Raw genomic sequence first — 13,518 nt, 5'->3', positions numbered from 1 at the left:
GAAATAAGTATGTAAAATGATGTGCATTATATTACAATATATAAGTGTACAAATAAGAAACATGTGTACTACATGCTGATAATAATGTTGAAAATGGTTGATTAATTGTATTAAAATGCAAGAATAGTATAAAGAAGAATATTGGCTGAAATGAAGCAAATGATAAACACAACTGCCCAGTGACTTGTGAAAGGCTCTTGTCCCTGTGCGCTGAGAAACACATGGCTGTTGTAAGTGAATGTGATGTTGCACAGATCCAGAGAGGGTAGAAGTGAGACGCAGGATGACTCTTGGTTTTATAGGCCAAACGTGTTTACATTGGATCATCACAGGAGACTATTGTTGTACATGAAAGACAATCAAGAGCAGAGTCACTGAACAGGAAAATATGTATCATACAGCACACGAGATAATTCTACATCCTCTAACCTCAGAACATTATCACTGGACGGGAAAGAGAATCCTACATACTGTAGCACACATGTCCTATTTCTCCTCTGTACTGTGCTCTGTGTTTGGGTTACATTTCTTCACATAAGTCATACTGTATGTGTTGTACAGTATGACGCTTTAACCCCCCCCCCCCCCCCTCATCTGGCCTGCCTGCATGTTTGTTTTCCTTCAGCTGATCATTTCTGGTCAATTGAGCTGTTCATCTGCTGATGATGTGGAATGTAGTGGAAGACTAGGGGGGTGTGGGGGGGTTAGGGTTATTCAATCTGCCTGTACGTCTGTCCTCCACCTCAAGCAGCACATTAATAAGCAGCAGAGAGAATATGCATGCTTCCCAAGCTAAAGTCTAGACAGAAGTACTCTATAAAATATATAGATATACCTCTCTGTAGAGCTGCAGGAATGAGTCAGCATTTTTACCCTTGCTGTTCCCTCCTTTGGAGTCAATGGGTCTTTGGTTAAATAAGGTCTGTGGTTAACACAAGCTTAAGAGACTTTTATAACCCAATTTTAAGCTTTTGCTTGTCTTTAAAAAAAGGCGGTTGCTCACTGAGAACACAGAGGTCGTCGGGGACATTAAAGGTCATCCCGCCGAACACAGAGACTCTACTCGGTGGTGGTGACGTCATGTGACCGCTGTGCAGTTCATTATACAGCCTAACGTTAGCTTTTTACTAATGCGACTGCATTTGTACTTTTAAAATCCCAAAAGTGGTTTTCATTATTATCTTGCTGAGCAAAACGTGTAAGTAGCATAAACGTTTGCCACGTTACTTTCTGCAATAATCCAATGGAATAATCCCCTTGGCTTTTAGTGGAGGGAACTTCAGCCAACTTGCTAAAATGCTAACTTCCTACAAAGGGTTGGCCTACAACACCTCCTCCCTGCAGCACTCTGTCCCCAGACACTTAGAAATACTGTAATATATGTTATACCGTACTACTGACATCATCTCATTCATCTTCCTTTTCCCCTGTTCCTTCATCTCCAACTCCCTCTTTCTTCACTTATCTTCTCGTCCTCTCCTCTCCTCCTCCAGGACTCGGACTCCCCCCGTCACTCCACGGCCTCCAACAGCTCCACCTTCAGCAGCCCTCCCAGTCCGGCCTCCCCACACAAGGCCAAGTCCCTGTCCCTGGAGAGCACAGACCGGATGGGCTGGGACACATGAGCCTCCGCCTGCCTCGCGCCCGCTCGACCTCACTATCCGACCGACAGCACAGAACTCCAAACCCTCCTCCCCCTCCTCCACTGCAGCCTCTCGCATCCTTTCTGAATATTCCCCCTCACTGCCCAGAGAACTGCACCTCCTGATGAACATTTGTCCCACTTCACAACCTCAATTTGTCTCATCGTACTTCCAAGACGGGGCAGAAACACTGAGAGAGAGTCCGTCGTCTCTTGGAGGGAAATATGTGAGGGAGGAGTTATTCAAACGAGTGGTAGTGTACATGTGGATGCTGATGTTTGAGGGTGCAAATGTGTGTGTGTGAGTGTGTGTGTTTGAGAGAAGCTGTATGCGCTTGCCAAGCGCGTGTGCATGTGTTTATTCAGAAAGGGCATATGATATAGGAATGAAAAGCTCCCGTCTCGGCTCTTTTTTGCTATCAACCGAAGCGTCGAGCTTCTTCAACTCTGTCCACGGCCCCCCCGTTGAGATTCATTCAGAGACTCAAAAACCTCACAATGCAACAAAAACAGAAGAGGATTATTATTGAGAGAATTTGTACTTGTACATAGGACCCTTTGGGTTTTAGGGGACAATATTTTAATTTATTTATCAATCTTAGACCAGGAAAGGGAGGTCTGCTTCATGGCCTGAATCAGACGGGTGGAGTTTAACCCCTCCTCACTTCCCTCCTTTGCTTTCTCTTTGGGTGATGCAAAAATTGAAAATGTAAAAAAAAAAAAAGAAACGAAAAGGAGAAAGGAAAGCAATGATTTTTAGTTTTTTTTTCTTTCGCTCATATTAAGTGCAGTGACTTTATAATATTTTTTATTTTGACCATCAGCAAAAAGCTACAAGCAGCGTTAATAATGCCGGCTCGTATGACATCATCACCACAGCTCCTCTGTGCTACTCTCTTCCTCATTGGTCCAGTGCGAGTGACATCATCCAGCAGCCCTGGACGTGTCCTCCATCGTAGTGTAGACGCTCCACTTTGCTGTACAACCAAACTGACCAACTCACAGGTTCCCATCACAATAATGTACATAGGTTCAAAGTAGAGAGTAATATATGATAAGGAAAATACTATAGAGAACACGGGAAAGAAAAAAATCCTCTGACTTTTATTTTCCTTTGTTTTGAGAGTGATTTGGGGTTTTATTCACACAAAAAGCCATTTTTAACCACTTTCCAGTTCTTTTTTTTTTTTTTTTTTTTTTACCAATTGATTTTAGATTTGTTTGTTTTATACTGTATGTATGACACTCATTGTGTTTTCTTTTTTTTCCCCACTCGGTTTGCGTTTGAGTGAAGAAAAGTCATGTAAGGATGGACACTACTGCCCGTACTGTAGAGTGAACACGTGCATTTATCACACATGTATCTACGCACACATGCTGAGGTGGTGTTTTTATGCAGCAGATGCCTTTGTCCTGCTCCTCCTGACTGTCAGAGGGAGCGTGGCTCTGATCATTTAATCAACAGTTATTGTGTGTTTGAAACTGGCTGAAGTACCTGGATGGAAAGATCAGTCTTGATTTAACCAAAAAAAGGACAAAAAGAGGGAGACTGACATTATTTAGTCTTTCTGACAGCCTTTGCATATTTGATTGATCTGTTCATCACTAAGCCACATTTGTAAGAGCTCTTGATTTAAAAAAAAAAAACACTAAAAATGAGAATGTAAACACTTAAAGTCAGCACCGTTTGTCTTGATAAAGTGCAGATAAAATAACCTCAGTGCTACCTGTTGTCTGTAAATTTAGCAGGGCTGGATCTCTAAACCTCTCCAGGTGGTTTTCCTTCGGCAGGGTGGAAAGACCTCTAAAGGAGCATTTTACTATGTGGCAGCAGCTCCTGGCTGCAGAGCAGGACATTCACAGCCAAAAACCTGTTACCTTAGTTCATCTTCTGCAGCTTCCAGATGGATATAAAAGTGTTTTAGTCGAGGAGTCGCTCATCGGGCAGAACGTAAAACTGTAAGGGAACAATGTGCATAATAGAGCTGTTAAACATTAACTAAATGTGGTATCTGTAAGAACGCACATTCTGTACGAAACTGGCCTGTTGGTGACGGTGCAGAGGGTTTCCTCTTCAGCAACAGGCTGAAGGCGTAACGTTCAGATTCCTGGCTCACAATCCAGTTTATTCCACTTGTGTTGTTTGTTAGAAAGGGAAACAAAAACTTTGGTGGTCATTCCTGCCGACTCCCCCGTTGAAACGCAACAAAGTAGCTCTACAACAACCCATTCCAAGTGTTTTTTTTAGTATTCCATTTTATATGAAGAGAGAGGGGGAGGTTTGGAGCGCCACAGTGCGACTCAGCTGGTTTTATTCCAAACAACCACCTCTTAGAAACTTTTAAAGCTAGTGAGTCTCCTTAGTTCCTGCTGGAGTTTCTGTAGAATGTATTAGATGGGGAGGGGTGAGGAAACTGTCTTAGCCAGGTGTTTTATTATTGGCCAATATTGTACAGAAAAAGCTGATCCCAGACATCCCAGTTAAAGGAGCGGGGAATAGAAACTCAGGAAATATGAGAAGAACCAATGAATTATTTTCATTTCGATGGAAATGAGTGTTTGATGGATGGAAGGCTGGATGAGTGAGGAGATGAATCTGGCTGTAGTGTACAGAACATGTGGAGACTGCAGGAGGACGGGTGGAGAGGACTAGAAGATGTGAGAAGATGAAGGGTGACAGGTGGTTTTGATGGCTGAGTTGCCACAGTGGTAAGAAAATCTAAAAAATCAAAAAAAATCAAACGCCTTTGCATTTCAGTGAGGTCTTATCTACAGTACCTTCTATATTATTTTTGCTCTTTCATATCATATTACACTTTGTTTTTTTTCTAGGATTGCTTTGTAATAATTTGTACAGTTTTGCATGTTATAGATGTAATCATTTTTGTTTTCGGTTTGTTGTTTTACTTGGACTTGCTCCTTTTTGAACGGTTTGGGCGTTTTACTGAGGATAACCCACTACAGGTGATGTAGATTCTTTTTTGCACAAAAAAAAATATTTAAGGTGTAAGGTCAAAACAAAAAATAATGTATGGAACTGGCTGCCACACTTAAGTGGAGAACTCATATTAACCTGACTCCGATGTATTTCAATAAAGCGGAGGGCTGTTACAAATACAAACCCAGTGTGTCACTGTGTGGTCATTACTTCTGAGAAATGTCAGTTATTTAAAAAACAACTTTATTACAAATGAACAGCAAAAGTTCACATTTTTACAGAAATGTTGCTCTAACATTTTACAGCAGCTATACAGGTAAGGACACATTTTTAAACCGGACAGACTAACTCGAAATTTGACTCTAATTTAAGGGCACACTATCATCTATTCAAACTGTAAGGCAGGAGTTTGGATTCAGCTTTTTTTTTTTCCTGTAGTTCAGCCCTTACATTCTGACAAATCGTTCTTATCATTACATACACCATTACACCAAAGCAATGAAGTACCTCAATATTAAAAAGAAAAGCAGTTTAAAATGAGACAAGGCTTTTGGAAAGTCATATACATATTTAGAGTTTGCCAGAAGTTGTTACAATTCATGTGGGGTTTCAAATGGGGTGTGAATAAATTGCCTTTATAAATAAGGTTTTTAGCAGGTTACGTTACCTGAATTGTATTTGGTACTGAAAAATAATGACGTCAGTGACGGAAGAGGTGCACAGTTTTTCAAATGTAGCTGGTAAAAAAACACCCTGCTGCCACCTCCCATGTGCTAAGAAGCACCGACTAGAAGAGAAGGCGTCTATCGTTCAGTCCTTTATACAAACATGTACAGTAAAAGTAAAAAACAATCCAGTAGTGCAGTCTGTCAGTGTTCTCCAGTGTTTCACAGATCAACATCAGCACCACAAATCCATCGTGGTTTGTAAACTGGACAAAGATCATCTTGAAGTTCAGTTTTTGGGATCAGCTAGTGGGTGGAAAGAAGCTGAGCGGACATTTTTTAAGGCATCAATCCACACTCGGCCCTCTTTGGCTGGATGTAGCCTTCGTCTAGCTGACGTCTTCATCAGTAAACTGCTTCAGCTCTAAAGCTCCCAGTTCCACAGCAGTGGTTGCTGCTCTGCACTGTCAGGCTTACTGTGGATCCTCGCACATTCTTACTTTCTAGAAAGAGAAAGATAATTCATCTCTCCTACAGTCACGTGTTCTATCCGAGGTCGTGTTCAGGCTGTCCCTCCGTCTTCCTCCAGGACTCTGCGAATCCCGTTTCCAGGGACACCGAAAACAGCTTGGGTGGTGCTGGTGAGGTCCCTGACGCTGCTGTGCCGCGACTGGCTCTCCAGCCGCTGGGTGGAGCCTTGCCGTGATGGGCTGTCCAGGCGGTTGGTGCTGCAGTGTCTGGACCTGTCTTGATCGTTGAGGCGAGACATGCTGCCGTAGGGCAGTCGGTCGTCTATGGCCCGGAAACTGGAGGCTGTATATCTGACAAAGACAAACGACAGCGTCAGGAGCAGCATCCTCTGAGGACGAGGACAAAACAGAATCTGAGAGACACAAGACCCACCTGCCGTCTCTGGAGCGGTGCAGGCTGCCGTGGTAGCTGCTCATCTTGGAGCGTGCGCTGCGGACCGAGCCGGCCCGGCTGGTGCTGCCGCTGGGAGGTTCGTCCAACATGGCCAGGTGGGTGGAGGAGGCGTGGGTGGAAGTCCCCTGGGTGGACGTGCCCCGTGACTTCCTCACAATGGGCGTGTTGGGGTCCCTGAGCAGCAGCTGGGCGAAGTCGGGCTCCTGCAGCACCTGGCGGCTATCGTTCACCATCCTGCTGCAGCAGGGAGAGGACGAGGAGGGGAGCGGAGGATGGGAGGGAAGGGAGAGACGTAGGAGGGTGGGGAGGGAGAGGGGGAAGGTAGTGGGGTGGTGGGGGTGGTAGAAGAGAATGGAGGAGTGTGTGGAGCAGGCGGTGGGAGAGGGGGTTAATGCTCTGAGTTTGGAGGAGGGGGGGGGGGTGAGTGCAGAGAAGGGCCAGTGTTCACCACCAAGCCACACACACTACACACATCTACACACAACTACACACCTGTCATTTAAAACCAGCTATTAAAGTACAAGGACATGCGTCAGATCTTTCATTTGATGTTCTTCAGATCACTACAGTCCTCCACCTAAATGTTCCTCATGGGTCTCATACAACAATGTTTTTATGCCCCTAAACTGTGGAACTTACTGCCTCTGGATATTAAAATGGCTAACTCTGCATTTAAAAGGAAATTAAAGACCTATCTTTTTAATCATTGTTTTTTTTACATTGTTTATTCCTTTTTTATTGAATTTGATTTATTCCCAACATTTTACAGTTTTATTATAATTTTCAGTCTTGCAAAATTGTATTAATGTTATCCTTTTTTGTTTTTATTTATTGTCTGTTTTAATCTAGCCTGTGAGGCACTTTGTATGAAAGCTGCTGTATAAATAAAGTTGAGTTGAGACTTGAGCTGCTTAAAGGGACAGAACATGTTTCCTTTCAGACCGCAGAGATCCGTCTCTTCAGTAGCTGTGAGGTACGAGTACGAGTCTGTGCTCCTGTGTGTGAGCTGTTGTGTTTATACTCTGTTTCTCACCAAATAACAAATGTGTGTATTCTAATGTCAAACGCAGTCCCTATATTTGTAGATAGGTCTTTAGAAGAATTTGAAAGCAACGTTGTTAAATCCATGTTTGAAATGTGCCTTCATATGAGACGAGTTGGACATGCGCTCCTCTAACTGTGGATGTTGCACTTCTGTGCTTCTATAACCTTCAGGCTGTTGGTGACTAACAGTCTTTGTTGCATTGAAAGCTGAAGCTCATGACAGACGTGATCAGAAGCAATGGGAGACTCTGACAAATGATTATATATTAATACAGTAATGGTATGTAGAGAAACTCTACACATTGAAAGTATTTATTTTTCTTATTTAGTATCTGAGCTAAATCTGTATCGAGGTATTATGTTGGAAAGAATTAGGAGATTAAAACCCACTCGTCTTTTATTTATTTAATTATCGCTACAAAGAGATGAAATGCTTTGAGTTAAGTTCTGTCCCAGTGTTTTTATGTAAGAAACCTTTTAAAGATAGTTCGCTACTGAAATATTAAACGTTGTGTATTTAAAACCTACTTCTGTGCCGATAGAGTAGTTTGACAAACGGCCTGTTAGTGTTCAGTATAAAATATAAATATAAATACGTACTCTTTGCGTCTCTTGCCGTGGAAGAAGCTGGCCCACTCAAAGCAGGTCTTCTTACTGCCCACCCAGAACACAGAGGGGATTCCTACGATCAGCATCATCACGTACTTAATCAGAAACAAGGCGAGGTCAGGACGACTGGTACGCTCCACCTGCAGCACACACACACACACACACACACACACACACACAAAGTTATTGTTTGGGATGTATCGAAGTGTGTGTGGTTGAGACGACGCTGAAAGATAAATAGATCCATCACTGAGCGAGTACAGTTGAGAGGTCGAGAAACTGTGTGTGTGGACTGAAACCTGAACCTGAAATCCTATTTCCATGCAACCAAAATCTAAATAAAAAACCTGTTGCTGTCCTTTGCTCCAGTTTTATTGTGTCATCACTTCTCTTATGATAATTCTGTGGCGTTAGAAAGAATATGATCACTGCAGGATAAGTTGAACAGATGTTAGGTTTCTGTTGTACTCACTATGTTACTGACTGTTCAATTCATAAATACCCTTCAATTACAAAATATTCAGTACTCAAGAAGTGTACAGCTTGTAAGGTGGAGGAACACCTGACAAATATGAGGAGTAGGGAGTAGTTGTCTTTTACCCCCCCTTTGACAGGACAGAGTGTCGTACGTCTACAGCCCCCTGAGACAAATGTGCAGGAGCAGGACGACGCTGTGCAGAGTCACCACACTGCTGCCTTCTGTCATAGCAACAGCGCTACAGAAATACTATCTCCTGCTCTCATGTGCGCACACACACACACACTCATGCAGTCACACACAGATGTAGTCATCATGGCCTCATTATGGGCCGGGCGGAGAGCCCTGAAGCCTGGCGATCCACAGATACACTCATTACAGCAGCGAGATAAGAGACTGACTACAACCAACATCCTCATTACACAATGTATGTCATGAGTTCAGCTGCATCTACACTGTAGCTTATTAGTTTATTAAACCCAACCTAAACGAGTTGGAAGACTGAAAAACATGTGTGCGTGCGTGCATGTGCGTACGTGTGTGTGTGTGTGTGTGTGGTGTGTGCGTGCGTGCGTGCGTGCGTGCGTGCGAGTGGATCCAGCATCACTGAGTGCAGCCCGAGCCTCAGGGAAGGCTTTTAAGATAAATATAGTAAGGCACTTTGAGTCTCAGCGATCTACTGATGCACGTTATTGACTCGGTGTGTGAATGCATTCTGTATGTGTGTGCTTTCATGAACATGGTGGGGGTGGGGGGTTGAAACTTTATGGGATTTTACACCTAGAGGCATCTGTACAGTACACTGCTGTATAGTGTATGATAACAACACAGAGAGAAATCAGCTGTGCAGCTCAGATCTGCAGTAACTATGATGTGTGGCAGCTTGATCCCACTGACCCAGTCCTCTCCAGCAGAAACACACACACACACACACACACACACACACACAGGATTACTGCACTGCTCTCTTACACAATGCAGTGTTTACGTGACAGATTAAGAGCACCACTCTGATCTTACTCATCTCTCCTCTGAGCTGTAGCGGTTATTTCTCCGGGTCCAATCAGTTGTAGTGTTTGGAGCTGTACTCTGCACACTCTAAACAAACCTTCTTCTATTTTTGAGGTTTTCGAATGAATATTTTGTGACGTCATCACCCTAAATTAGTTTTGAATAAATGTTTTGTTATTGTGGTTTTCTAAGTGTCATGTCTGTGTGTGTGTGTGTGTGTGTGTGTGTGTGCAGCGAGCGGGAGAGCAAACAGAGTTTTGACCGCAGTGAACATGTTTTTGAAAGGCAGAATATTTGGTTATATAAAAACATGCTGTGAATACTGGAAATGATTACAATCTATCTTTTCCCAATACTTTTGGACTTTACAACGCTCTGGAGTTATTGGAAATGTTTTGGAAACATGGAAACAATCCTACGCAGCCACCACTGGAACCTAATGGTGCGGTTCCACTGCGGCTCTACTCGACTCCATTCGGCTCACTCTTTTTTGGTTTTCCACCAGGCATACCTTTTTACTCAGCTGAGGATCCAAGTGAGCTGAGCTGATACTACATGGTGATGTAGAAACACTGCAGACCACTCATTGGTCAGAGAGATCCGTCACAGCACTTCTTGCACAAACCCGGCGTTTTTAAGTTGGAAAAGGTCGTCAAAGTGATCGCATTTACTGCAGTGCAGACGTTCCTCTGTTTGGTAGCAAGTTTCACGAGGTGTCGGTTCAGCGAACAGCTAATCGCTGCGCCGACACTGAGGAGAAACTATCTGCAGTGGAAATGCAGATTAAAGGGAGTCGAGTAGAGCCGTACCATGCGGTGCAAACGCGGCTTATTTCTACAAATAGTATTACCGGGTTTAAACACAATGAATAGACGTGCAAAAAAAGAGAAAAAGGCTGCGACACTCTTTCACTCTCAGCCTCGACCAGATTCACTTTGAGCGTGTGACAGCGGATGTGCTGAGGCTCACGTGAGCTGGTACAGAGCTGTTTGAATTATTAACAGCTCTGTCAGAGGAGATGCAGAGTGTTCGGAAGCTGGAGGCTACTGCAAGCAGCTGAAGACGAGCTGCACGAGTTATCACTACACTGTTTCATATATGACGGTGAGTGTGTGTGCACTCAGTGTCTGGTCTCTCTAATGTCTCTCAGCCTCCCCCAGCTGTTACCTCCTGCTCTGGCTTCTAGCTACCTTGCAAAAGTCCCAGTTGTACATTTATTGTGTACAAACATCTGTGCAAACTGTGATGAACAACATAAATATGTAGTATCTCCCAAACTAAAACTGTAGCGAGGGTTTATCTGGATGTTTTCTGCATTGTGGGATATTATAAATCCCAACCTTTTCCCCCACCCGTTATGGGAACTCAAAAATATTTAAATGGACGTCTCAAAAAAAAAAAAAAAAATTGTGGACATTAAACTTGCAATTTATAAAAAAATGACGTAGGGATCAGGTAAAAAAAGGCCATTTTTGATAACAGGGGGGCAAAAAAAAATTACAAAAATGTTGTATCCCCCCCTTACAAATATTACAATTTAAATAAACATATTAATAAAAGATAAAGAAATAGTGGCAGCTAATTGTACATTTCTCAGTTTTTATTTTTTTATTCATCATGGCAGCTATATGTATATTAGATATTTAAATGTCCTTGCATTTGTTATTCAATAATGTTTTTCAAACATTTATAGTAAATAGATTTTTTTAAGTGGGCCTTTTTTTAGGTGGCTAATATGCATTTTGCTAGCAGCACATTGTTTAGCTTCCGTGCTGGTATTTCTGTCTGCTTCTCCAAACCAGGGGCGCGCCGACCGTCATCTGTAGGTTATACACTGACTATGGATAAATACCTCATACAATACAATGTCAAGAAATCCAACCTATCCCTTTAAAAGGCTTTATTGTATCCAAGATATGTCCAAGCTGCTATGCTGTTAGTCCCGCTGTGGTCTAAATGTGAAGCGGTTTCTCCCTGACAATGGGGCGAAAACACTGATGGCTTATTTTCTGTGGAAATAAAATGATCTGTATTGATTATCAGCAAATAGCTGTATTCTCCCTCACAACCTCATTTTTGAGTCACACAAACTGGAGCTTTAAAAACACATAGATTTTTACATCTTTCATGTTAACGGTGTACTGTACCTCCATGGCGAGGGCGGCAGTTTGCTGGTCGTAATGATTCAGTATGTTGGGCATGTAAGTGGCGTTATAAGGCAGCCCTTGGCACATGCGCAGAGTTATGGGCTCACAGGTGAACAGACTATGGCTCTCCTCCGCCGCATCCATGGGGATGGCAACGCACACCGTCAACATGGACAGCGACAGCACCCACAGGAGATCCATGACTGGTCCGTATAGCAGGAGAAAAGATAGACCCGGGGGGACGGCTGGTTAGAAAGAAGAGTTGAGCGCTGCTAGTATCTCGCTCATTCACCAGGAAAGGGAAATAACAAGGCTTAAGGAGTGTCCAAGACTGTCTGGTAGTCTCTTCCTCCTCTTCAGCTCACAGAGAAACATTCTGGGTCGGGCAGCGTAATGCAACACGGCCATGACTGAAGCTAGCCGCATCCATCACCGTGGGGATTCCGGTCATTGGCAGCAGTGTGTCACAAGATCTCCATATCCTGGGAGATGCTGTGGTCCTTTAAGAAGCTGCGCTGTGACTGACCGCTCGCACTCCTCCCTCTCCTGCCTCAAAGAAACAGTGATGATGCTTTGGAGGAAATATAGATGCCGACCACCGATAAATATAATGTTCAGCCTGCGATCTGAAAAAAGAAAAGAAAAAGAAAAATGTGAAATATTATATTTGCTAACAGGTCACTAGTTGCAGGTTAAAGAAACATTCTTGTATGTTTTGGAAATTAATATTAAACCATTAACAGACTAAAAAAACACACAAAAGGCTGTTTCAAGAGGGTTGGTAACTGCATTTCACTGTGGTGGGTGGTTATGTAGATGACTGATAATAACATTAACAGAATTAATTAACAGCAATAAATCATGCTAGGGACTAAGAATAACAGCAAAGCAATCACATACAGGGCACATATATAAATCATTACTATATTTAAAACATTTACGTGGGTATTTACAGCTTGTGTGTGATAGTTTAGTGAAGGGACTATCATGATTTATGGTATGGTTTATATTCTGGTATTCGTGTAATTTTAATGGACTAACCTGAATTTCTTGATTAACGCTACAAATCAGAAAAGTAATTATTTTTGCCTTTTCGTTTAACAATATTTCCAAAGCGGAAATTGCTACATTTACAAGACCGTACACACCCATAACAACCTAATACCTTTCCATTCACTGACATGCAATAACATAAATAATACTTCCATGTTCACCTGTGTCTACTTAACACTAATGTCAAATAAGCCCAGCTGCATTTTAAAGGTTGATTATTCTAAATGCGGTATTAGTGCGCCCGTTAGCTACCTGTGCGTCAGTATTACCGGGCTCCTCCGAGAGCTCCGAGCAGGGGATTCATAAATTAATTGCGCCTCATAAACGTGAGTGTAGCTAGCTATAAGTAACGTAACTGAGAGGCTTATCGCGGTGGTGTGGTTGTACCTGCCTCACTGTATACAAATGGTTGAATAACACAGAATGTCAAGCAGCGCAGTGGAGACAAAAGATGACGGTTAGTTCATCCTAACAGAGTAACCGGGCATATGTAGCCTGCGTACCGGTGTTAAAACTCACCGCACCGAGCCGGGCGGCGACGGAGCTGGTCGTTCATGAGAAACACTCCGGTAATAAATGTTAGCTAAAGTGGTTAAATTAAAGGCAACTTTACCCGAGTGTTGTGCGGAAAATTCACGTGTAGCAACGGGGTCTCCGCCGCTCCTCGAGTTGGTAACAATGAGTGAATGTCCCCCTTCCAGCACCCTCCTCTCGTCTCCTCCTGTCCTCCTCTGTCCGCCTCCCCCTTCTGCTCTGTCCCCCTTCTCGGCCGAGCGTCAAGCCAGCGATGTTTTGAAAATGGCTTCGTCAAAAATCTAAAAAATTAAAAGCCTCCTCAACGACAACCGAAAGACCCACAAAACACATTAGTGTGTCAGTAAATTAAACATAGCGAGGTAGTGACGCAGTTATATTTTTATTATAGTGCCACCCTACGATGGATTTATAAAGACTACATGTACAAATGTAGTTGTTGCAGCAAATCAAAGCATGAGGTGTTATATTAT

The 13,518-nt window shown here is 43.0% G+C and overlaps 2 protein-coding genes across 5 annotated transcripts in view; one reads left to right on the top strand and one right to left on the bottom strand.

Moving 5' to 3' along the window:
* Positions 1–4,763, top strand: part of cdc42bpab (CDC42 binding protein kinase alpha (DMPK-like) b) — a 77,727-nt gene extending 72,964 nt beyond the window's left edge. For all 4 annotated transcript variants that reach the window (XM_029462663.1, XM_029462662.1, XM_029462664.1 and 1 more), the window contains one exon: positions 1,494–4,763. In XM_029462663.1, the coding sequence (XP_029318523.1) occupies positions 1,494–1,625 (132 nt within the window). In that variant the 3' untranslated portion in view covers positions 1,626–4,763. The remainder of the gene's footprint in view (positions 1–1,493) is intronic.
* A 42-nt stretch (positions 4,764–4,805) lies between these two features.
* fzd3a (frizzled class receptor 3a) overlaps positions 4,806–13,518 on the bottom strand; it is a 21,476-nt gene continuing 12,763 nt past the window's right edge. Inside the window, exons 6-10 of the mRNA XM_029425871.1 lie at positions 13,125–13,342; positions 11,394–12,084; positions 7,814–8,101; positions 6,149–6,406; positions 4,806–6,066 (exon numbers count right to left, since the gene is read on the bottom strand). Of these exons, the coding sequence (XP_029281731.1) occupies positions 5,808–6,066; positions 6,149–6,406; positions 7,814–8,101; positions 11,394–11,659 (1,071 nt within the window). The 5' untranslated portion in view covers positions 11,660–12,084; positions 13,125–13,342 and the 3' untranslated portion in view covers positions 4,806–5,807. The remainder of the gene's footprint in view (positions 6,067–6,148; positions 6,407–7,813; positions 8,102–11,393; positions 12,085–13,124; positions 13,343–13,518) is intronic.

This window comes from Cottoperca gobio, chromosome 24 (genome assembly GCF_900634415.1).
Source record: "Cottoperca gobio chromosome 24, fCotGob3.1, whole genome shotgun sequence".
Taxonomy (NCBI): domain Eukaryota; kingdom Metazoa; phylum Chordata; class Actinopteri; order Perciformes; family Bovichtidae; genus Cottoperca; species Cottoperca gobio.
The sequence above is the reverse complement of the archived record's forward strand: the minus strand, read 5'-3'. Positions and strand labels throughout refer to the sequence as shown.